The following is a 26,147-nucleotide window of genomic DNA, read 5'->3' as shown; positions in this document are numbered from 1 at the left end:
CCCGAATAGACCATCTACAACAGAAAAATGGCTGCACATGTGACTCAGGAGAGACACAAATTTAAGTATCTTTTTGGCATTTCTAATACTTTTTACAACAAACAAGCATATGTTTGAATACATTCATAACCACGTTTGTGTCTTATTGTCATGCTTTAAAAAAAAAAAAAAGCTAAAATAAAAAACGCTAAATTTTGCTATCTATAATTTCTAATTATAACTCCTGTATAGTAGTCCCACAACATATTTTGACATCTGATGCTCAATAACACTGGAATCCCCTTCTCAGAAAAGTCTAGTGGCTGGGAATGACCCTTTTACAATGTCTGCTATAATGTTAATGTTGTTTTCGTGTTTACATAGATGAATATGGCCACAGTGTAAATAAGTTACGAGCTTATTGCCGCACTATATCATTATGATAACATGATATCGTTGCCTTCTGTGATTTCTTGAGGATAAATACCAAAAGTAATGCAACTGGATCGATCTCATATGAAGTAGGAGCTCGCGATGACATATGAAGACGTGTGCAAGTGTTGTAGTCTCATTTCTTACGAGTAAATTAAAAGCTCTTCCCCTTCACAATAACTTTCAAGGGCAAAGGGAAAGAGAAGGGATAGAGGTACAAAAAAAAAAAAAAGAATTGTGCATTGGGCCTATTTTAGTAATTATCTCAATTTTTCAAGTTTTTTTGTTGTTGTCTGTTTCAATTGCTTTTGTATTTTAAATGCTGTTATTTTTACAATATATTTCAGCTTTTGTTATTTTAAAGAGTCAACATACTTTTTTTGTCTAAATTTAGTTTGGTAGTTTTTTTTATGTTTAATTCATATTTTGTTAAATTTCACCATTTCAATTTAAAACTAAAACCCAATGCTACTAGTTCTCGTTGATCACAACATGCAGATCTATTTATGATAACTTTAGCACATTTTGTACTTTACTCCCTATCGCTATAGAGAGAGAAAAAAAAAAAAAAAAAAAAATCACAATTCTTTTCACAATTGCATTGACTTTTATATAATAATAAACAATAGCACAGACTGACTTGGTGACCACCATCCTGATTCCACCAAGAAGGACATGTTCCTGCATTAACAACTACGTTGAACCACATTCCAATCAGCCAATCACAATCAAGCAATACGTTTACTGTTTATGTTACTTTTAGGCTCACGGTTAGGTTGATGCATTTCTACATGACTCTCATCCAACTATGATTCTCCTCTGATTTTGGGAGTAATTTACAGTTATGGTTGGGTTTAGGGGTAGGGAATAGGTGTGGATAACATTTTCCAACAAAAATTATGTTCCAGGACCAACATAGATGTTAATCCCTGATCGCATCGTACGTACATCGTACGTGGCAAAATAGTGCCATGGTAACCTTCATTTACATACTTATATTAAATTGCATGTCAGAAAAGCAAACTTCTACAATTGAACATAAACCTTCAAACCCTTTTCATTGCAAACGTTTATCATTAGCAAATCCTAACGGCAGTTTTTAAACACCAAAACAGGTTTTGCTCTGAAGCACGCTGTTTGTAAATCTGTCCCTTAAAGTATTAAAGGGTAAAAAGCTTCAGTCTTGTAGTGTTAGGCTTTTAGCACCACAGAGATTTGTTTGTCACTCACCTTGTTGAGTTCCTCTATTCGCCTGATCAGCAGTGGGTTACTGGAGGAGTTTTCGAAATAAACATAATCTGTAAGGAGAGAAAAAAAACAAGCGTTAGTGTTTGCACACCTCCAGTCTGTCAGCGACAGGCAACATCTCCTGTCAGGCTCCCACACCTGCTGAGGCTTACCGGACTGTTTCAGAGACTAAACACAGCATTCTCTGCCGGCTACATGACAGGAGCGCCTCAGCGTTTTGGCGAGTTCCCCAACGACAACACTTGAAAACAAATGCCATGACACTGCGAAATGCTATGGAGTTTGTAACTCAACCTCATAGATAACCTTCAGTGTCCACTTTTCAGTGGCAACAAACAACACCAGTATCAGGAGTGTCATGAGCAAAACAGGTCATTAATCTCAAACAAGATCAACAAGATGCTGATTTTCTTTAGAAAATGCACCCATAATACAATTGAAACGCACTTTAAGTACAACTCTTGAGAGCAGATTTTTTAATCACTGAATTAAATTTCACATCATGTTTCAAATTGAGACTTCTTAAAATCTGAAAATAAATAACTTCTAACTTTGTATTGTATTTGTTTGCAAGTAGTTTGTATTGTTTAGTTTCAATTTAAATATTGAAAACTAAAATTGTTAAAACAAAATAAGAATAAAATGAAAGATTTGTTTTCCAGATAAAACCTGATGCAGGTCAACTGGTGCCAAAAAAAAGCAAAAGACTGTATACCAAGGTCAAGAAATATTTGGTGACGTTTACTTGGGCTTTGCCTTTAACCAAAGTTTAACTTAAATTTTTCCGCACTTAAATTTGATCTGCAACAATTACCAGGAACAACCATAACAAAACATGTGCTTTTTACAACAAAAATGCATAAGTGTAACTGACACCTTAACCCTTGTGTGCTGTTGGGGATGTTTTCATCCACTCGGTGGTGATTTGGAGTCTTAATTTGGCCATAACTTTCTCTGTGCTTCAGCAAATGGAATGATTTTTAGTGACAAAACTTATTTTGACACAACGCTTTGAAAATGTTCAAAAAATTAGCAAATTGACTACGCTTTCGTTGTGTACGTGGCTGTTTTTGCCCCTATGATTTCTATTTTAATGACATTTTCTGATTGCAAAGCCATGACACCATATATGGTAAATATTTTTTATTTATTAATTAAGATGTGCACTCCCACATACATTCAAATTATACAGAAACGTTAGTAGTTTCAATTTGACAGTGACACGATTCATTATTCTGACACTAAGATTTGTTAATCTCGTTAATCATAGCAATGTTTCGAATCATTGGCCCACCAACCAATGCGTTCAGTTCGTTCTTCTCGTGTCAACCCTCCTTCCCCACCGTATTTGTGTGTGTCTGTGTAATGTGCGTGTGCTTTTGGCCATGCTCCAGGGCGTGTGGGTTCTGTGCAGGATTACAGCTCTGTGGGACATCCCCCGCAGGCCTCAGGCTTGGTGGGGTGCCTGGTCTTAACCCTGTGCACGCCAAGACCTCTGGCAGATTACACCCCGCGTACTGCAGACAGCATAACAAACACATGCACACACGAACACGCACACACGCACACGCACACGCACACACACACACACACACACACACACACACACACACACACACACACACACACACAGTAATCCCATGGTTTTGGTTTGAAGGGGAGGGGGGGACCAGAACACCAAGTCTGGCAAAAACACATTTGGAAACTCTGTGTTTAGTAGCGCAGCCATGTGAGCTCACAGTTCCTGTTTCAGAGAGAAGTCTGTTTACTAATACATCAATTTCAGAATTTTACTGAGATAATAAAAGGCAAAAAGCAAGAGGGAAAATTCTGGACAGAAGGATGAGATTTACAAGTTAAGTTTTGAGGTATGCATCATCATTCCCGCTGATAAGGGCATGGACAAGAAGTCACCATCAAATCTTGTCCCGTGCCGCACTGCTGCATCGAGTCTTGTTGGAAATAATTTTGCCTATATTTAGCTGTAAGAGCACAGTAATTTGCATTGGTTTGAATTATTTTCCAAGATAAAACGTAATGCAAATTAAGTAGAAACGTAATTAAGTAAAAAAAAAAACAAAAAAAAAAAACAGCCAAAAAGTAAAAACGTTTAGAAATGGTTAAATAAATGAACAAATAAGTAAACATAACACTATTGCGCCCCTATGCGATTGTATCGTGTATCCGTGATCTCACTGGCGGACAATATGGCGATCTGAAAATTTTGTATATCGCCCAACACTAAAACACACTGTATAAGTAGTCAACATTTGAAGTGAATCAAAACACTTCATCAATGTTGCCCTAAAACTATTCAACAACACTTGTTCTTGTTTTAAGAGAAAAAAAAAAAAAGATTTTTGACCCACTTCAAATGTGGACTACTGTGTTCTTCATTGTGTGTGTATGTATGTGTATATATATATATATATATATATATATATATATATATATATATATATATATATATATATATATATATATATATATATATAAATAAATGCAATTAACATTTGCTAAAGCTACAATTTTTATTATTTCTTGTACCCAAATAATTTAAGTTTGCTTGAAATCTTACATAGTCACAGGCCTTTACAGAATATTTCACAGAGTTTTTTCCTAACCATAGCACGCATATCCCTAATTTTCTAAATAAAAGATTTAAAAAATACAACAAAAAAACATACATGCTGCTTCCTTGCATATTACTGTAGCACAATTTATGCTAAACATAATATCACCAGACTTTAGACTTTAATATATTTATAAGAAACAATATATTTTATAAGAAATGTAATATATTTATAAGATGCCAAGGGTTAACAACTTGAGTGTGAGGAGACATTAAAAATACAGCTTTTGCTAACTGACAATACATCAATGCAGATTAAAATGACTGTTCGCAAATAATGCATGGACTGGAGGTAAACATTTTGAGCTGTAAACAGCATTGTGCAAGGATCCGAGACTTTATTAATTGATATTAATTGATCTGCCACAATCATAATTTGCATGAGAAGAAATAAGTGATTGGATTTTACTCACACAACAGTGTTAATTAGCTTTCATTTAAAAGTGAAAACTGAAGTGAATAGTGTTTTTTAAATATTTTGAGGAAATAAGATATAGGCCTATATAAGTTTGTGCCAGACATTAAAACTTGAACATAAGACAACTTCATAACAATACTATTATTCACTCAATACAACCCTATTAAAATATATTTCAAGTTTAAGGATATTTTAAGATGAATGGGCAGCCCAAATTATACCACATAACTTACACGCAATCACACAATGGCAGATTAAGATGAAACCTACAGTAGATTTACATGTAATGGATAGCTTTTATCACTTGTCACTTTATACCGTCAGGCCTAGAGTGAACACAGCACTGGCCACAAACATGTGCTGTTCAAATAAGCTCAGTCTACAGAACCGCTGGCTGCAAAGAGACACAAAGTGACTTTGCTACATCTCAATGACTTAATGTTGTCTTGGAAAGTCTGGGAGGCAGTTCGTTCCTGTCTGTTGTTGTTTGGTTTTGTATGCTTGTTGGTCTGCAAACACGCCGTCTGTAGCACATAGATCTATTTAATGTCACAATATACACACAGAAGGTCTACTCCAGTTAACAAAAGGTGATCACAAACACAGAACACCAAATAAGTAGATATTTATAATAGTGGGCAAATACCATTTCTATCAAGATTTTTAAAGCTTTTTAGAGTTTAATGATAGAAAAGTTGCTAAATGACTTCCTGTTTTGGCGCAGTGCTAAGTGGAAAATACTGATTTAAAAACACTTCTTTGACTCTACAAACGCTGACAAACTGATTCCATTTTTAAACTCAGATACATCTTAATGTTCCAAGATGCCTCTAAAACCAATTAAAACAACACAAACTAGACAAATCAACAGTACCTGGAGAGGCAGATGCTAAATCCAGAGAAGCTAATCGCAGAGAGGAAGCATCAGGTGCTATCGTCTATCATAAAGTGTGTGATTCTTGAAGCTAACCACTCATTGAAATCGGACTTTGCGGAGCGATTTGATTGATTGCTCCAGGCATTTAACAACGTAATATTAACCCAAATAACAGAAATGTTAAAAGAAACTCCTGTTAAAAGTTTTAAACGATACTTTTATTCATCAAAAAGACATCAAATGAGTGAAAGTAAAATTTCTGTTTTTATTATTGGCTTCCACACAAATAAAAGATGACCTATGATTTTAAGCTGTTTTAAACTGAGGTGCCTATGCAGTGATCTGTAAGACTGTGACAAATAAGCAATTATTCCTTAAATTTTATTATAAAATTACCATTTTGACAGAATTTGGTGCGTTTCCACACCCTCAAAAGTTTAAAAACATAAAATTCAAGGTCTTTCCGAGTCCAATGCCCTCAAATTCAAGCACTAAATGTGCGGAGACAATGGGGTATATGCACACGGCCTTTTAATTTCAGTCAGCCAGCCCCAGGGCTTCCTGTGAATTGTGATCCTATACTAAATCGCTACGTTTAAGATTTCTTAAGAAATAAAAATAAAAAATAAAACAGCGATCGGCACTGCCTGGATGGTATACAATATAAAATGGGTCTCAGACCAATTAAGGAGCACTGCAGTACATTCTAGTTTTCTACACCATGTCTTTAAATTATGGAAATTAATTCTACCCCAGTATTTTCAAAGGAGTTTTTTGCACAACCCTGGTGCTAATGACGATGCCTGTGTTTAAACGGTCTTTCGTCTCTTTTTACACTTTAACAATCAAATAAATGCTTAAGTCTATTTTTACTGAATGTATTGTAGTATACATTCAGTAAAAGTAGACTTAAGCATTTATTTGATTGTTAAAGTGTAAAAAGAGACGAAAGACATTACAACATCAATGCTGTAAAAGAAACCATATGAAATTGAAAATAGTCACATAAACCTTTCGCCGGAAGTTCATCACTGGCTGAAAAACACTAGCTGCATTTAGCCTATTCAAGAACAATGTTACATTGTGTTACCTTGTAAAGATACATTGTTACAGTTATAGTCAAACACAAAATGTGATATGAAGCTTTTTTGTTTGTTTGTATCTTTTTTGACCATATGACAGAGATCTGATATTCGTATTTCAGTTCTGCACCCTATATAATATTTTTTTAAATGATCTTGTATTACCTTTAAAATATATGAATATAAACTGTTTTATTAGCAACAAGGGCATAAAACATCTAGGCAACATCATGGCAATCCTTCACATTGGAAACACTTAGCGTAGTGTGTAAATGCGCATAACTAAAGTAAATTAAGCAAGCTAGTATGCATAGGCCACAGAATTAAAAATAACACAATAGCAAGGCGGAGGACCAGTGGGAACCCTGACTAGAAAATGAGCCAAATAAAGCGAAAAAATATATAGCTTCTATGAATTATTGGATAGGAGGTATGGACATTTAAAACATCAATGTCTAGTGAAAACACTATTAAGTTCTGTGAAGCACTGTAAACAAAAAAAATAGTTTTAGGTTTAAATATAGGTGACAATCTGTTAAAATAAAGATAGATAAATCAAGATGTGCAAAACTAGAAGTTCCAAATGAAGATCTACACATTCTGTCATTAAAACGAAACTACAGTGGGGAAAGTAAGTATGAAACACGTCATCATTTTTATAAGAAAACATTTCTAAAGGTGCCGTTGACTTTCAACCGGATGTTGATAGCAACCAAAGAAATCCATATATGCATAGAAAACAAAACTAATTAGTTTACAAATGAAGTTGTGTTATAAAATGAAATAACACAGGAAACAAATATTGAACACATGAAGAAAGGCATGCCCAAACAGCAGCTGACATCTCTTAGTAGTAATTCAGCCACCCTCTGCCCTTCATCATTATGAATTAATATTCACTGCTTCAGTCCAACATCTACATTAGCAGGATGATGCAGATGAAACCAGGGTGCATATTTCAGCAAAACAATGATCCAAAACACAACCAAGGAAACGCTCAAATGCTTTCAGAGAAAGAAAATCAAGCTGTAGAATGGCCCAGCCAATCACCTGACTTGAATCCAGCAGAAAATTCAAATTACAGATCAGATTTGATAGATGAGACCCACCGAACCATCAAGATTCTTACACCCGAGCAATGCATGTGACTTCTTTCTCCACATGAGAGGCGTCTTTAAGCTGCCATCACCAAATAAGCCTTTATATAAAAGTATTAAATAGATTTTCGTAGTTCAATACTCTCTCCTTGTGTCATTTAATTCTTATTACACATACAGTAACTAATTTTTCAGATTTTTGCTTTGTTTTATGTTTGTCTTGTTTAGGTTTTTACCAAAATCTGGTTACATTCCATGTCAAAAGCTCCTTTAGAAATATTATTTCCAGGAAAAAACATGTTCAATACTTATTTTGCCTGCTGTATACTTACCCATACATATGCGTACCAAACTAAAATATCACAGTGCATTACATCACTTCCTAAATGTGAAATCCAAAGTCTACAGTTTAGCTTGTGACTAAATGTTGTATTGGTAAAATTTTGAATCCAATTAAGAACCAGTCGTGAACCAAATCAAGTTCCAAAACCTTGCCATACAAAGTCCTGAATGTTCCACCCAGTCTGAGCTCCATGCATCCACGTGCGTTTGTCTCTATCAGTGTGTATGCGTGAGACTACAACCGCACCTCTTTGCTGCTTTACTTAATGAGTACAAGCTCTACCACAGGCCTCTCGGGCCGGAGCAAAACCCGACATGGAGTCAAAAAAAAGCCTTGCGCAGAACCGGGAGAGGAGCATGCAGAAGACCTGAAGGCATTACCGCTGTCTCTCACAGCTTCTGCTAGCCCTCCTGCCATCATCTCCGGCTGCCTGTGCCCACAGCGAATGCCATGCCCCCAAACCCCCCACCAATCAGCATGCGACACAGCCCGTGACATCACAGTGCAGTCAAATTTCCTGTGATCCAATCCGTGCATGTTGCCGAGCCTTGCTGAGACCGAGAGAGAAAGAAAGACAGACAGAACGAGAGTATGTGAGAAAGAGAGACAGAGTTAAGTGCAGGGAATCCAAGCAGGCCAGAGGAAGTTGAGTGAAGAGAGAGACAGACAAAGAACGAGAGGCGCAACAAACAAGTCCTTAAAAAGAGCAAGCCGTTTCAAAAAAATAAATAAGTAAAGTTTTAAAGGAACGAACCAGTGACCGGCTTATTTTCAGGCAGCAAAACACATACAGTTGAAAGTCAAAATTATTAGCTCTTTTCTGATTTTTTTTCTTTCAAATATTTCCCAAATGATGTTTAACAGAGACAGGAATTTTCCACAGTATTTCCTATAATATGTTTATTTCTGGAGAAAATCTTATTGGTTTTATTTTGGCTAGAATAAAAGCAGTTTTTAATTTTAAGGTCAATATTAGGGCTGCACGATATTGGAAAAAACTGACATTGCAGTATTTACTTTTTCTGCGATATATATTGTCATTAGGCATGGGACGATAACCGGTTTCAAGGTTTACCACGGTTTGGAAAAGTCGAGGTTTTAAAACTGCTAAAATCTTCTGTTATACTGTTCCTAAGGTATTTGTAAGAGTTCCGTATGTGTTTTTTAAACGTGTTATAAAGAAATCTAAGTTTTTGAAACTGACAAAGACAGCAGAAGTCAATAGCTACGTTTCCATTTACCTATTTTTATGCGCATTTTGGATATGCATATGAAAAAAAAAAACAGTTGATGGAAACGCCAAGATGCGCATACATCTTGAAAAAGATTTGAATATCTGAATAGGATAAACTTTTTATTCAATAAGTAAAGATGTGCATAAACTATGAAACACTTTTTCCACTATGCTGAGCACATTGTAAAACATCTTAAATGTTGCTTTGGTCATTGTAAAATGCCTTAACCATTTCAGTATTAGTCTTATTATATTATTAATGACCTCCAGAATCAAGAGCGCCTGAGCTCCGCGTCTCACGCCTTCAAACGCCATTGTGCGTTCACTACTTGTTAGAATTGCCTTCTGAGGCGCAAGTCATTTATTTAAAAAAAAAAAAAGATTCCTGCAGCTTCTACCACAGCAAATTCTGTTTTTCCTGTTGATATTTGGCGCCAGTTAATCAGGAAGTGGCGATTTTGTTCTTTGACTCGTTGGATGGAAACGCTGCTTTATTTGCATGTCTTTTATGCGATAATCCAGTTTTGTGCATAAAGTTCATTTGCATTTTTGGATGGAAACATAGCTATTATTGATTTATTTGAATTATTTAGCCTGATATGTTTACTGTTCCAAAATATTATAAATGTTTTCTAAAATAAAATGTAATTGTTCAATAGGGGGGAAGGTTTTGTTTTTTACCCAGACATTTAAAAAGAACATATTTTAGAGCAGTCATCACAATACCATGATAGCGTTAAACCCTGATTTTTATCAAAGGCTATCATGCCGTCAGAAACTTTTACCGGCCCATGCCTAACTGCGAAATGAAAACAGTTTGAATTGTTACCATTTACGATTTATCTGCAGAGGCCAGCAGTATTCAGGTACAGAAATTGAATAATCACAATGCAAATACAGAAAAATACTTTTCTTAGATTTTGTGTCTCATTTCTGTTCCAAATATATATATTAAAAAAATGTTAAAAATCAAGCAAAAATATTTTGTTTTCACTTTCTGAAGTAACCGGTCAAAAATAAGTTCAACTTAAAACAAGTAAAACAATCTGCTAATGGATTAAGTAAAATAATCTGGTTTTCATTTTAAAATGTTTGTCTTGTTTGGACTAGAGACAAGACAAAAATTCTGAAGTATAATTCGGACACAACGTGGCATATCCTGCGATGTGACTACTGTGAATGTGCACATTGCCGTTTCGATGCTAAAACGATATATTGTGCAGCCCTAGTGAATATTATTAGCCCTCTAAAGCTATTTATTTTTTTCAATTGTCTACAAAACAAACCATTGTAATGACTTGCCTAATTAACCTAATTAATCCTTTAAATTGTACCTGAAAAATATCTTGAAAAATGCCTAGTAAAATATTATGTACTGTCATCATGGCAAAGATAAATAAAATCAGTTATTAGAAATTAGTTTTAGAACTACTATGCTTAGAAATGTGTTAAAAAAAAACCTTCTTTCTATTAAATAGAAATTGGGAAAAAATATATAAACGGGGGCTAATAATTCAGGTTTCAACTGTATGTAAAAATAATTAGCTCAACTTGATTAGATCAGTGGTTGCTCCTGGGCTTTTTTGGGTTCAAGGTCCTGCGTGGCCCAGGATCTGCAGAGACCCCCGGCTTGCACTGGTCCTCTGAGTGCACAGAGGCCATTCAATCCCTGTCTTAGGACAATCAGACCGGGACCCACGAGACATCCGTTACTATGGCAATACCAGTTAATTCAAGCTTATGCGCCAAACACATACACAGAGCATTAGTGCAGCTCTTAGGTTATTCTTGCTCTCTGCCTCCGGCTCGGGCATTCGGGGTTACACAACACCTTCTACAATAATACAGAACCACATCAGCTCTTAATTTCCAATCAGTGGCGAGATCCTCTGATTAAAAAATAAATAGTTAAACATTATATGGCTGGATGTGTTTTTGTGTCAATATCTTGTCTAAATTGTCTGTAGTGTATGTGTGTATGTCCTGATCCTCTAGGTTGGGGGTTGGGGGTTGAGCGTTGGGTTATTGACCCACCTCGTAAAGAATTAGATGTTACGAAACACTGATATGGTGCAGCTAAATATCAACTTTGATATAAACAACTCTGGGAGTAAGCAAGCAAGTATCTGGTCTTGGATTAAAGATGCAAAAGGTGATCGTCTTCATTTTGTGTTCATGCTGGCTGAAAGTGTCTTCTTATCCTGATAGCAATGATTAAGTTAGAAGTCTAAATGTATATATATATTCTGTGAAAGGTAACGCGGGCTTTCCTACCTGCCTGTCAATGTATTTTCCCACCTATGTTCACACAGACAGGATGCATCGTCAACACATTCAGGTATGATGTGCAGACAGAGTAAGCATGGCAGGCAGATATCAACAACCTCTGCTCTGGCTGTACTATATAAGTTTTCCTAGCAGTGAATGACGATTTGTATGATGTATTGTAGTAAAGTTGTATCTGGTCATCTGGTCTGTGTGAATTCAGGAGGCAAGGCTTTGGATGGTGATTTTCAGAAAGGGTGGTGCATATGCAGAGCCTAAAATGAACACTCATCAAGCACCAAATGCAAGTAAATCAAAATATTGGCAAGTATATATTGCAGCATCAGTAACCAGTTGGCAGGTAAAATTTTTATGAATTACATCAAAACAAAAGTGAGAATTAGACAAAGATGTCCTTTATTGATGACAGTCAGAGATTTCTCCAACACCTAAAGGCTTTGAAGATTTTCAATATATGGCTGATAAGAGTACATCGTTTCAGCTCTCCTTGCTGAAAGCATAAGCACAACTAAATGCACAAGAATGGGGAGTAGGGCTGGGCGGTATATCGAGTTCTGGGGATATATCGATTTGATTCCCCAACGCGATACAGGATTATCCAATATCTTTCATATCGATATGGTTTGAGGCCACACGTGGGCATTCTGCATGAAACAGACCACTCCAAGGTTGCACGCGAGCTCCACTTGCACAAATGTGCGCAAGCGCAAATGAATGATTCACTCCATGAGTCATACAAAAGTCTTGTTCAAAATGAATGAATCGTCCAAGAACGACCCATCACTGACGCAACATGGAGGAACATGCAGTGCCGGTGTTGTATCGAAATCTGACTCCCCCGACGAATTTGACTCCCCCCTCATGTGGATGCGCGTCCGTCAGCGCCCTCAGCGGTCACTGTGGTTGATCAGAAACCTTTTATCAATCATTTCTTCCTCAACTGACAGCAAAAACGAACATGGAAGCCTTGTCAAATTGACATGCAGCAGCTGAATGGGTTTAAAAGTATTTTTAAAAAATGCCAAACTGTGACGAATTTATACCGTTTTTTGAAAGTTAAACCACCTCATATTCATTGATTATAAGTTTAGTATTTATTACACAACGGTCTCTTCTTTACATTTACATTATCACACATTTATCTCTGCGTTCTGGCCTGTCATAATAACTGTTTACATTTCAATGGTTAACCAGCATTTCATCATAGTTTTAGAGTACTATTTCGTTCCTTCTGATATCTATAGTCTATTAATTTTCATCTCCTTATTTAATATTTAGTAAAACAAGTTTAGTCAAAATAAAACAAAAGAAAAAATGTAGGATTTTTACATAGAGTGAGACTTCTCTTTAGATATCTTCAATATGTGCACTGTTTAATAATTGTGCACAATACATACACGTAAATGTGTAACTAAAACAAAATACGGCTGATTTAATAGTTGTTTGTAAATCACACAACTGTGGTATACAAGGCTATTTATAACAACACTGTAACTGTGACATAATATACTGTGCGTTTCATATTTACATTCAATGTGGTTCTTTTCTGTCCTACAAGATCTTTTGTTGTGTTACAATTTAAGTGTTCTTTATTTGCTCTTACAATATAGCTGTTTTCTATGGTTCTGTTTACTTTGTTATTTGCACAGCCGCACAATAGTTGCTGTGTACAGTGTTAAGCAGGAAAAAACCCTGTACTGTATTTATTTATCAATTATTTTTTTTATCATTTGAAATGTTGTGCAACATAGTTTTAAGCAGGAAAAAAAACCTTTACTGTATTTTATTTATCAAAGATTTTGTGCAGCTGTTACTTTTTGTCCAGCTGTTTATTTATAAACAGGGAGGGAAACCCATGTTTGGATTATATTTTGCTCAAAAAATTGTTCAATAAAGTTTTAATAAAGGCTTTAACTGTCAAGTAACCATTTATGGGAAAATACCCGATATATATCGTATTCCATCATTCCTCCTAAAAATAGAGAGATATGATTTTTTTGCCCATATCGCCCAGCCCTAATGGAGAGTACAATAATTTTGAACTTCAAATTTTGTATTTAATGATTTTAACTGTCAGTATTTTTTAAATATTAATATAGCTGCTATTAATATAGTAAAAAAAATTGTTTAAAATCTCTCATTTGAACATTTGCATGAACATTTCCATATTTGTTCGTAACATTAATTTGCTAAACTATTGTCTGCAGGTAAAACAGAACTCTTCCTTTACTCAAAATGTGTTTTCTAGTGTAGTGCTCAAGTAGATACACGTAATTCAACTGACTATTAAAAGTGAAGTCTCTCTTTGACAGCATTTTAGTTTAATGTTTTTTGATTGACACATTTTGTATTTTGATTATAGGTTTTAAAGAATTGTAAATTGAAGAACTTTTAAGTGCGCAAATACTTATGTCTTAGTCATTTTTGTTTTTGTTAATTGTTGAATACACTAGTAATTATCTGAACCGTTTATTTGACTTTTTTTATATATGAAACCTTTGTTTTCTCCATTTGCAAACTTCAACTGTGTGTCATAGGCATGGGCCGGTATAAGATTCTGACGGTATGATAACCTTGGATAAAAATATCACAGTATTGTGATTACTGCTTTAAATTATATTCTTTTTTTAATGTCTGGCCAAAAGAAATTTACAAAAAAAAACAAAAAAAAAAAAACGTAAATAACAAAAAATTCTTACACATACCTTAGGAACGGTATTACAGAAAACTTTGGCGGTTTTAAAATCCTAACTTTTCCAAACCATGGTATGCCTTGAAAACGGTTATCGTCCCATGCCTAGTGTGTGATGGGTGAATTTATGTTCTATTCTTTATGCTCCTACTCATATGGACTCAAATTTCCCAATTTATTTTTAAATTATACATTTTAACATTTCCAGCAGGCGGCATGGTGGCTCAGTGGTCAGCACTGTCGTCAAATCCAGTTCCTGAAGGGCCGCAGCTCTGCACAGTTTAGTTCCAACCCTAATTGGACCTAATGTGGCGACCTCTGAAATTGAGACTAAGCCGAAGTAAAATGAATGAGTGAATATTTCCAGCATTGATGTTGCATGAAAGCAACTACTTTGAATTTAACAAAGTAATCATCAAAGAATGTTCCAAAGACATTCACTGGAAAGTAGAAAAGGTCTAACATATTTAGATGCACATGGCCATTTTGGCCGTTTTTATTTAAATGACCTTCCATGTAGTACATTACACAGTTCCAAGTGAAGTGAAATGTCCAGCTAAGGCTTAAATCTGACAGTGGACAGTGTTTAAAACTTGATTCATTTATAAAGAAAAAAGAAAAAAGTCGACTCAGTGCTTCAAATGAATCGTCTTGATAACGAGTCTTTAGCTGTTTCAGTGTGACGTTGATACAAAACATAAGCCCCACCCTATTGTTGCACGCGCGCAAACCCAGGAAAATTGAAACCCCGGCCCACAAACACAGTAGCAAAGAAAAAGAAGACGACAAACACTGAAGCAGATCCCGGTGAAATCATGTCACGAAGACGCTGTGCTCAGCTGAATATTACTGGAAGTGTGAAGGGAAAGTTAGTGTTATTTTCTCTACCCAAAAATGAAACTGTGAACCGTTAGTGGTTGAGGTTTATTTTTTCAAAAATACCTCAGCATTATAGCCCAACCTTGTGCTGTTCCTGTCATTTTTCTGAGGAGTGCTTCAGCAATCTACACGCTTACAATGGGGGATTCGTCGGCCGTTTGTTAAAGGAAGGATCAGAAAAGACTATTGATGTATGAGACTTTGTCAGAGCTCGACGAGAACTTTATCAGTACATGGATCAGTGGATCATGGATCAGTTTCTTCCTCCATTTCACAAGTGCAAGTAAGTGTGATTAAAATGGTTGCATCCTTGTTTTCTCTAGCTTGCAAATTATGTATTTAATTGTGTTTTGTTACTTGTAACTGCTTGTACTGTATCTAATCAACTCTTTATATTCTCATATCTCATCTAATGCCACATTGAAAACACGACGCGAGCTGCTTTGTTTACGGATTTAAATGTGTTTGTGAGCATGCGTTCCACTGCCGTTTGTCGTTGCTATGGCCACCGTTAGCTGTTCTTACATACGTGCAGCGGTCAAGGTTCAAAATAGTTCAGCTTCTGCCACTGTGTGGATAAATACTGAATGTGTGTCATAGTTGAGAATAGAGCAATATGCTGGTATTTAACTGCACTGCTTTAACGCACTCCTGCATTTGGTTTCGGGGTGAGTGGCTGTAGATGGGTCTGAAATATGGGAGACTCCAGGGAAAAACAGGAGTGTTGGCAGGTATGCTCACACATACACTATGCACTCTGACTACTTCAATCTTGTTGATAAGCCGTGCTGGGCATTTCACTCTGTCTCGTGCTAAACGCTGTTGACCAATCGCAACAGGCTGTCATCGGTCCAATCAGTACAGATTAGCTTCGCGCTAAGGAAGGGTTTGGGAACAAATGAATCACTGAACGAATCATATAGGAGTCGCTGGGATAATTAGATAAAAATCAGCGCATATTATAAGACAATGAAAGTGTTTTTTGACCTTGCATGCAAATCAGCCTGTTGTTGGAGACCCTTAAAACCAAAATATGACATTATTTAATCTATAACAGGGGTTCTTTAAGATGTTATGTAAAGTTAAAAATAGTCTAACCTTTAAAAACGTTTCTAGAGTCCTCATGTTCAGTACTGTTCTGTCCTGCCAACACGCGTCCTTTGTGAAAAACAAACATGACAGATCAGGGTCAGGTGACCCCCAAAACCTTGTCTTGTTAAGACACTGAGCTAGTCCTTCAGTCAACCACCAATGTGTTTGATCTGATGTAGTTTTGGGGCCAAAAGATGTTCAAAGTTGCATGAATGCCAGAGCACTGACTATGGCGACATTACCATTTTAAAAGTGATGTGATTCTATTTTTAACAATGTTTTATGTTTAACAAGTCTGCAGTCTATAAGAGCTATGGATTTCTACAGTGATGTTTGTGTTTATATGTCTCTGTGGTCTTTTAGAAAACTGGGCTTTGTGTGTGAAATTGCAGGGTCTGTAATTGTCCCACCTACATACACACAAAAAAGATCCTCACACAATGTCCACTATACTATGTGTAAAGTATTCAGCTGCACGTCATTTTTCACTTCTTAATGAAAGCAAAAGAGCAGGGAGCCACAATTTATTTATTTTTTTTTTTTTAAATCACAGCATATCTTATGCCTAAAATAATCATCAAACAGCATTTGCCATAATTTTTACTGAACCTTTACTGAAAAGACATTTAAGAGAAACTAAATAATTGATTTTGAAAATTTCTTGGACTGCAAAAACTGTCTTCCATTTTACAATAAAGCCAGACCTGAATAAGCATAAAAACTTTTGAGAACTTTTTTTTTTACTGAATCACAGGTCAAGTTCACCTTAGTGAGCATTTCAAGCATCCCGGTGGTTTGATGTGAAGCATAAAAGGTTATCAGCCAAAAGCAAAGCAGATCAATCATTATTTGCCGATGTTGCTGTTTTCACCACATGAACGAGTAGTATACAATGGCAATAACTTTGTCAAGCTTGTGACTATAGTTTAAAACAGCAACTAAATAGCCATTCTGGATAGTAAATAAAAAAACTAAAACCCCAAAGGCAGAGGAGGAAAGTTACACACACACACACACACAAACACACAAAAAGAGCACAGCAACATGTTATTCAAAAGAAATAGCACACTAAATAAGACATGAAATGTGCAGTGGCAAATGGGATCAAGGTGCATTTATGCATTTGATGTTTTTACCGAAATCAACCTTGACACTGTATAAGATTTATCAGTTTGTTTCCAGGGAATTGAACCAATTACCTTAGAGTAGGTCTATGGATTCAACTGCAAGAAATGCATAATGCGTGGAACATATTATTGCAACATGTCATATCTATATATAGATGTCGGAAGATAAAATCTAAATTAGCCAGTTGCTGCTATTGTTGAGCGTTTCATGAACCTTTCAGAAAAGACAGCTACAGTCTTACCTAAAAGAATAAACATGTTACAATTTTGAACAAAATCAGCCAACAAAATGAAAACAAAGGTGCCATTTACACTAGTGTGTTTTCTTTTAAAAACAGAAAAGTCTTTACATCTGGCCCTCCACACTATTCTGCCATCTTTGACATGCCAAAATGAAACATTTTGAAAGTGCTAAAAACCTAGGACCAACAGCCTGGTGGTTAGTGCCTCAACACACAGCACAGAGTAGAGCTGCAGATTCTGGCTAAAATGAGAATCGCTATTTTTTTGCTTAAAATAAAGATTACGATTTTTCTCACGATTCTGTAGATGTAAAATAAAGGTTAATATCGGTAGGCTGTAATTATTGTTATTCTCAAACATATGGTAAAACAACAATATTATATACAGGTCTACTGTAGGTTAAAATACTCAATTTTGAATAGACTTGGAATGGTGGACTTAAACAGACTTTACATTTGTCCTGGTCATTAATGCGCAGTTATGTGATAGCATCAGAATACAACCATTAATAATTCTGATGTTGAATTATTATGTCTGAGACATATGCTTACAATCTGTCATTGACAACATTATTAGACCAAGTTTTCACTGGTAAAATGAGACATTGGTCATTATCAGATTCCCTTTTGCATTATATTCAACACTATATAGGCTAGAGTAGTTGTACTGACACTGTTAAACATTTATTTTCATGCACAACACTGTTCATAGTGTTCGCTATGAAAGGAAAACATTAAATGCTTGTCGCAATCATAACTCTAAAATGCTAAATGATCATTTAAATGATGTGCATGCTTTTGGTTTCATTTTCATTGCTAAGTGCGGTACATACATCGCGCACGGTTCACTAAAGTAGACTTCATTTGCAGGCACGCGCCCGCCCTCTCTGTGGTAACAGCGCACGGTCAGCTGACATCACGTGAGATTTCGCGGCCGCGAATACATCATTACATGAAGACAGAAATTATATTTTTGGGTGAATTATATAAATACAGTACGTGACTCTTTCAACACCATTTGGAGGCATCCAAATTGCAAAGCTATGTATATAAAACAATGTGAAGACTTGTGCGGCCGCCTTTGCTTCTCTTCTGAACTTGAAAATATGATTGTCAGAATCGTAGAAATGCTCGATTAAGCTGGTCTAGGGGGTCGAATTGAGATCGCAATCTTTTTTTGATTAATCGTGCAGCTCTAGCACAGAGGTGCTCACAGTAACCTGAGTTCGATTCCTTGCTCAAAATTCTTGGTCAACTCTTTCCCTCTCTCTGCTCCGCATCCTTTCCTGTCTCTACTGCCCTATAAAATAAAGGTTAAAAACCCCATAAAATATATTTTAAAAGAAAAAGCTAAAGACCTCATGTTAGTTTGGAAACACTGGAGCTTCATTTTAGAGTAGATATAATGTAATGTGTATTTGTAAAGCGCATTTATTATGTATGGCCATACAACCAATGCGCTTCACAATCATGGGAAGGGTCTCTCCACACCACCACCAGTGTGCTGCCTTCATGGATGATGCGACACAAGCCACAGGACAACGGCGCCAGTAGGCTCACCACACACTAGCTATAGTTGGAGTGGAGAGACAGTGATACAGCCAATTCGGTGGATGGGGATGATTGGGAGGCCATGATGGGTAAGGGACGATTGTGTTGGAATTTGGCCAAGACATCGAGGTTACACCCTTACTCTTTACGAAAAAGTGCCATGGCAGGGCTCGACAGTGCGACCATTTTGCTTGCATTTGCGACTACACAAAAGAACATATTTTGAAAAAATGTTGGAAACCTGCAACCCTTGACTTCCATATTATTTGTTTTTCCTACATATGGAAGTGAATGGTTCGACATTTACAGCATTTTTCAAAATATCTTATTTAGTGTTCAACAGAATAATGAAACTGAAAGGTTTATAACCACTTGAGAGTAAAATTCATTTTTTGGATGAACTATTCCTTTAAACTTATCACTTATTTCTTCTGCAGACAATCAAAAATATATATTGCTTAAGGGGGGTAATAATATTGACCTAAAAATAGGTTGCAAAGTATTTAAATCTGCTTTTATTCTAGCCAAAATAAAACAAATAAGACTTTCTACAGAAGAAAAAAATATTATAGGAAATTCTGCGATAAATTCCTTGCTCTGTTAAACATCATTTGGGAAATATTTATTTTTAAAAAAAGTAAAATTCACAAGAAGGCTAATAATTTTGACTTCAACTGTAATCGTTTTGAATAATCATGATTACAATTATGAGCAAAATAATCGTGATTCTGATTTTTCCCATAATTGAGCAGCCCTAGGTCATATCAGTTTTGAAAAATCAATCCCATGTAACCACTATCATAAACTAGAGCAACTTCAAAATTAAAGGCAAAAACCAGTTAGTTAGCTAATCCTCCGAGCATTTTCTCAGAAACAACGCCATTCCACTCGTCTCATTAAAGAGTCTCTGCCAGCTGAGGAACTATTGAATAAATGATAATGTTGCTGTTTTAACTGTCAATCACACAACTGTACTAGTGAGATAACTGCTCCTGGGGAGGTGCTTCAGGACTGCAGAGCTCAGAGCAGCTTGGATGGATGCAAAGACAACTTGCACTTTCTGTAATGCCATCATTAGCTGCATTTAAATTTGACAGAACTACATCCCCTGTTGTCCTGCTTTGTATACTCAACAGCAAATGACCCAAAAAGAACACCAGGACTTCATTCCGTTATTGTCTGCTGTGATTCAGAGGTTTCTGTGCAATGGATGATCAATATACCATCTCAAATTAGCATCAGTAATGAGTAGAACTTTTAGCATGTTGAAAATGCCCAATTCACATATCTTACAGTCCCTAATGAGGAGACGGAAAATCTGCATATATTACAAAATATGAACTTTAATGACTCTAAAAACATCATGTGGTGGAACTATCAAGTAAAAGCAAAGAACGTAATTTACTTAAACCCTGAATACATGTAAATGAACACATTTTTATGCTTTTTGAACTGAGTTTTATACTTTCTTTTAAAGCAAAAGTGTTTTTACAAGTATCAGAAATATCAACAAATATCATTTTGCATTTGGGAATGTCAACTACATGACATTCTACAACCTGGAAGGAATCCAGACCTTTATTCTTTTTGGGTACTCTACTCCAAAAACACCCATAAGATCGAATCTGTATATTACCTGATGTTTTAAAAGCCTTTATTTGACTAAATTCAAACTGAAAGAAAAGATGTCACCAATTTATTTTGCCCATATGTGATTCAAACAACAGATTCTGATCTTTTCAGCACAAAACTTCCATTTGTTGTCCAAAATTCATGACATGTCAGATGGTTTGCAATGCAATTTGAGGTCAAAACTGTCACAGAACATTTAGAAATATAATTTACTCAAAAATTAAAATGTACTAACTATTCACTCATCCTCAAGTGATTCTAAACCTTTAGGAATTCCTTTTTCTAATCAACCTAAAAGAAGAAATATGAAGAGAGTTGGAAACCAGTAATCATTGACTTCCATAATAGGAAACACAAATAGTATGGAACGTTACCAGTTTCTAGCTTTCTTTAAAAGATTTCTTTTTTTTGTGTTCAACAGAAGTAAGAAACTCAAATGAAGCTAGCGAAAAGTGAGTAAATGATGACAGAATTTTACTCACTAAACTCTGCACTAAATGGAGTCACAATAATGGCTTCATATAATCGGTAGATGTTTTGTTGATCAATGAATATGACAGACACTCGTGGAGGTAAATGGAAAAACTGTAAGGTGTCAAACTCAAGTGTATTACAGTAAAAGTAAAAAATAAACTTTAAAAAATAAAAATAAATATAAACATTCTTTTTATCTTCACCCTCCTTGCCTGTGCACAAATATACTGACTTGAGATTATTTGTATTTGATAACATATAAAAGACTATGCAGAATTTACTTTCAAGAATTGCATTCTTCTAAAGGGTCATTTAATTATTAATTTAAGTTTCACAGGTATTTTTGTACTGTAAAAATTGCCAACAACACTGTGTGAATCAAAATTATTTTGTATTTATTTTACGACAATCATCATTAGACCTTAGCTTACTCCATGTAGACATTTTTAAAATTCTTGGGAAAATTTTACAAAATTTTGTAAAAATCATGTTGAGGAAAGTTACTTTTGAAAGTAATGCATTACAATATTGAGTTACTAACCAAAAAAAGTAACTAGTTGCATCACTTAGTTACTGTTTATGCTAGGTAATGCTCTAAGTTACTTTTGAGTTACTTTTGCGCTACTACTTCTTACCAGGCATGAGGCTTGACCTCTTTCAGAACTTGCAGGGTTTTTTCTTCTTTTTTGAGGAGGAGCTCTGCAATTAGCATCACACATTATAACCTACACCTTTGAAAAAACATCTCAAAAATAATAATTTAGGATAATGTTATCTTCTGAGTCCAGAGCTTTACATGGCCTAAACAAATTAATGAAAGTTTAAAGCAATGCGTTTGCTACTTCTGTACTTTTTTTGTCTTATTAGTGAAGTAAAAAAATTTTTTTAAGCTAATTAATTAAACTAAAATGTAACTCATTACATTATTTTAAGTAACTCAAATATTATTACTTAATTTGTTAAAGTAATGCTTTACTCGTTACTTGGAAAAGTAATATTATTACGCAACTCACGTTACTTGTAATGTGTTACCCCCAACACTGACTATAAATATATCAAAACTTAACTATTGATTAGCAATGTTTACATGTACAAATCTTAGTTAATAAATAAATAACCTTGTGTGAGATTGCATCATTTCAGCATCAATACGGCGATGTGCACACATACACAAAAGTCAAAGAATCTGACAACCATAAAATAGTTTTTCATTTTTATGTTTGCTCTAGTTTAATGCTTTTGACTGGTTTATTATATTTTATGCAGATGCACTCCCCAACAAAATCATCCCAATCAACCTAACATTACAAATTCTTTCAAAATAGAGCAATTCATTTAATCTGGAGAAAGTATACTCATGCGGCCCATATATCTTCCAATTTCATGCAGCCACAAATACCAAGCAAACAGGTATACTAGGGCAGAACAATATATCGTTTGAGCATTTATATGGCAATGTGTGTATCCGCAATAGTCATATCGCAGGTTTAGACATAAAGATTTATTAAAATGTAAAAGATAAAAGATATTATTAAACATGATTTATTATACAATGATGACCATGTAATTTTACATTTGTTTGTTCAATTTCTGTACTTGAATACTGTTAAGACTCCGCAGAAAACAAAGCAGCCTTTATTTATTTTTGCTTGTGATTTATTATAATTTATGCAGATGTACTGCATGAAACAAAAGACTTGATGAATCTAAATTAAGGCTGCATGATATTGGAAAAATCGGATATTGCAACATTTTATTTTTCTGCTATAAATATTGTGATTTCAAGATGGTTTTGAATAGTTTTCTGTAGAGTCTAACAGTATTCAGGAACAGAAATTGAATTATCACAGTAGAAAAAATAGATTTCTTACTTTGCCTCATTTATAGTTCTAATATCTAAAATTCATGGATTAAGTAAAAATATAGTTTTGTTTTCACTTTCAGAAGTCAAAACAAACAGTTTCTTTCTTAAAACAAGCAAAATGATCTTCCAATAGGGTAAGCAAAATAATCAAGTTTTTTGTGTTTGAAATGTGGATATTTGGACAATAAACAAGACAAAAATTTAAAGAAAGCAAAACTGTTGCATAAATCGTACAAATTCCATATAAATAATGATATACAACAAATCTTTGCTACACCTCCAAACATCATAACTTTTTTTGTGCTCAAATATTCTAAACTCTCTTGAGATGCTCAGTAACAGGCCTTAAGAACACATGCAGAAGATGAACTAACACTTTATAATGATTCAATTCTGCACTGTCTTCACAAATCTTGTGTGTCTTGGTTTTTAGACAACATTAATGCCAACCCAACACTGCATACCCTGTGACTATTGCGGATGCACACATTGCAATATCGATGCTCAAACGATATACTGTGCAGCCTTAATCAATATCGCAATCTGTGTATTCGCAATAATTATATCGCAGGATTAGATGACTATGATTTATTAAAATGTAAGAGATAAAGATATTATTAAGCATTATTTTTTTAAATTATACATTATACAATGATGACCTTGTTATTTTTTATTTGATTGTTCACTTTCTGTACTTGAATACTGCTATAGACTCCCCAAAAAAAACATAAAGCAGTGTTTATTTATTTATACTTGTAATTTATTATAATTTATGCAGATGCACTGCAAAAGAAATAGACGATCATCCCAGTCAATCTAAATGAATGAAATCGTTCCAAATAGAGCTATTTAAATCAACTGGTGAAGCTACATTCATATCGCGGCAAAACTAAATATTGCAATGGCAGATTTTTCCAATAGTGATTTTTCCAATATCAAGCATATTTATTGAATTCAGAAATTAACAATATGCTGACCATAAAAGAGGTGTATTTTAAGTTACTCCATTTAAAATACTGGAAAGGACCAAACAATTATTCACCTTTACATAAAGATTCTGCTGAAACCGAATTCAGGCTTGTTTTTCATTGTGGAGACTCGCTTCAGCACAAACAAAACTTTAAAGCAACTGCACTTTTCGAAGAACAAACGAAGAACAACACGCACTTTCAAAACGTACAGCGCAATAGGCTCCAGCAATTGTATTAGAAAGAAAAATTGGTTTGTTCTGTGGCATCATACATCAAGTATGTTCCCTTGGCCAGGCGCAGGGCGAACACCCGCACCGAGTGGACACACATTAGAGATGGCGAACACCTGGCAAAGCTCCTCAAACACAGTACATCATCTCAAGCTTACTGTGTCCTCTCCACTGGCTCACATTTCTCATGCATGGCTCCAAAAACTCAGAGCTGACCCATTCCTAAGATCGCCACCCCTCACAATGCGTTTCAGCCCGTTTCCATCATTTCTCTGGCTGTTCATGGTGGTCTGTTTTGAATTTTTTTTTCTCCCTCTGATTTTCTTGGCACATTTATTCTACGCTGGAGTCTAGGAGAAGCCTCCCTTCTGGGAGAAGAAAAGAGAGCCAGAGAAAAGCCGTTAGCTCAATGAGGGAGAATTCAGGCCGGCTATACCTTCTCCATCAAGTGTGTGAGGGAGGACAAAGGAGGAAGGGAACGCTAGGGCTTTGTTTCTTCCTCATGGGGCATTGTTTTATCCATTACGGCTCTGCTTCCAAATTCAATACCCCAAAAAACGATGATTATATTGGAGCTGCCACGAGAATTCGGAATGGGGAAGGTGTCTGGGGTGCTTTAACGAGATCCAAATGATAGTTGTGCCGCATTTCGGCAATCAGCTATTAGTACGGCTGCGCTAAGTGTAGGGTGCACAGCAGAGGTCTGAACACGGAGGTGTAAAATTGTGCAAAACTGGCAACGCTCCAGACTGAGGTTGGTCAATGTGCTTCTTTTGGTGTACGCTAGAGCGATGAGAGAAGAAGAGAAATGGAGAGCGAGTGAGCGAGCGCAGGAGATGTCGATATGTATCAGGTGATGCAGTAGCCAGAGGTGTGGAGGCCCTTGGAGACTCTCTGCTGGATGGAGCGCCCGGGGCCATTTTCAGCCTCAGCAGCCAAAGATGTTGCAAACACGGGGAGGAGCGTGTAACAGAGTAACAGAGATTTGTGCAATGATCTTAAAGTCCTGAACGAACGCATTCGCAAACCTGTGATTCATCTCTGTACAGGATATCCAGAGAGAGTAGCGACCGTTCAGAGTTTGCTAACTGCATACTTAATAGCACAGAGTTGTCAAAATGTGAAATAATACACATTTTAAAAAAATAAAAGTATACTACACTGTTGAAACATGATAATGTTTATAAAAAAGTTAATATTAAGACATATGACTAATATTCAGTCGTTATTAGCTATAGGGCTGGGCGATTTAGCCTAAAACCAAAATCTCTATTAATTGAACATTTTAACTTGATTATGATAAATGAACGACTAATTTTTTTTTGCCCTCATACTTCACATGTACAGTACTTGTACAGTAAATATAAATAGCTCACATATTACAAGTGAGAGATGTTTGAATGAAGGGTGCATTACTTTATTTTAAAATAATTGAAGGAAACACACTATCTACTATCTATGATTATTTATTGAACATCAACGTTGAACAACTGAAATTAAAACACACATTGCCTAAAGCCAACAGTCATTTTTTTTCTTATAAAAAAGTCAAAGTATTAACTTGCACTTTTGGAAAAAATTTTTTTTTATTATTTTCAATGTTTTTCATATTAAAAAGCAGAAAACAAGCAGTATCTCTTCTAAATAAAATAACTCTTGCATATCCTGTAAATAATATTTTAAACTGCATTTCTTGCATCTTCTGTAAGCAAATGTTTTAATTCAAAAAATAATTTTAACGCAATGGAAAATATGCCAATACTCA

At 35.3% G+C, this 26,147-nt stretch overlaps 1 protein-coding gene across 3 annotated transcripts in view; it reads right to left on the bottom strand.

Annotated features, from left to right (window-relative positions):
- The window catches only part of mta1 (metastasis associated 1), a 95,730-nt gene that overhangs the window by 65,674 nt on the left and 3,909 nt on the right, over positions 1-26,147 (bottom strand). For all 3 annotated transcript variants that reach the window (XM_056476821.1, XM_056476820.1, XM_056476822.1), the window contains exon 2: positions 1,642-1,709. In XM_056476821.1, the coding sequence (XP_056332796.1) occupies positions 1,642-1,709 (68 nt within the window). The remainder of the gene's footprint in view (positions 1-1,641; positions 1,710-26,147) is intronic.

This window comes from Danio aesculapii, chromosome 17 (genome assembly GCF_903798145.1).
Source record: "Danio aesculapii chromosome 17, fDanAes4.1, whole genome shotgun sequence".
NCBI classification, from domain to species: domain Eukaryota; kingdom Metazoa; phylum Chordata; class Actinopteri; order Cypriniformes; family Danionidae; genus Danio; species Danio aesculapii.
This window is presented reverse-complemented; position numbering and strand designations above follow the sequence as displayed.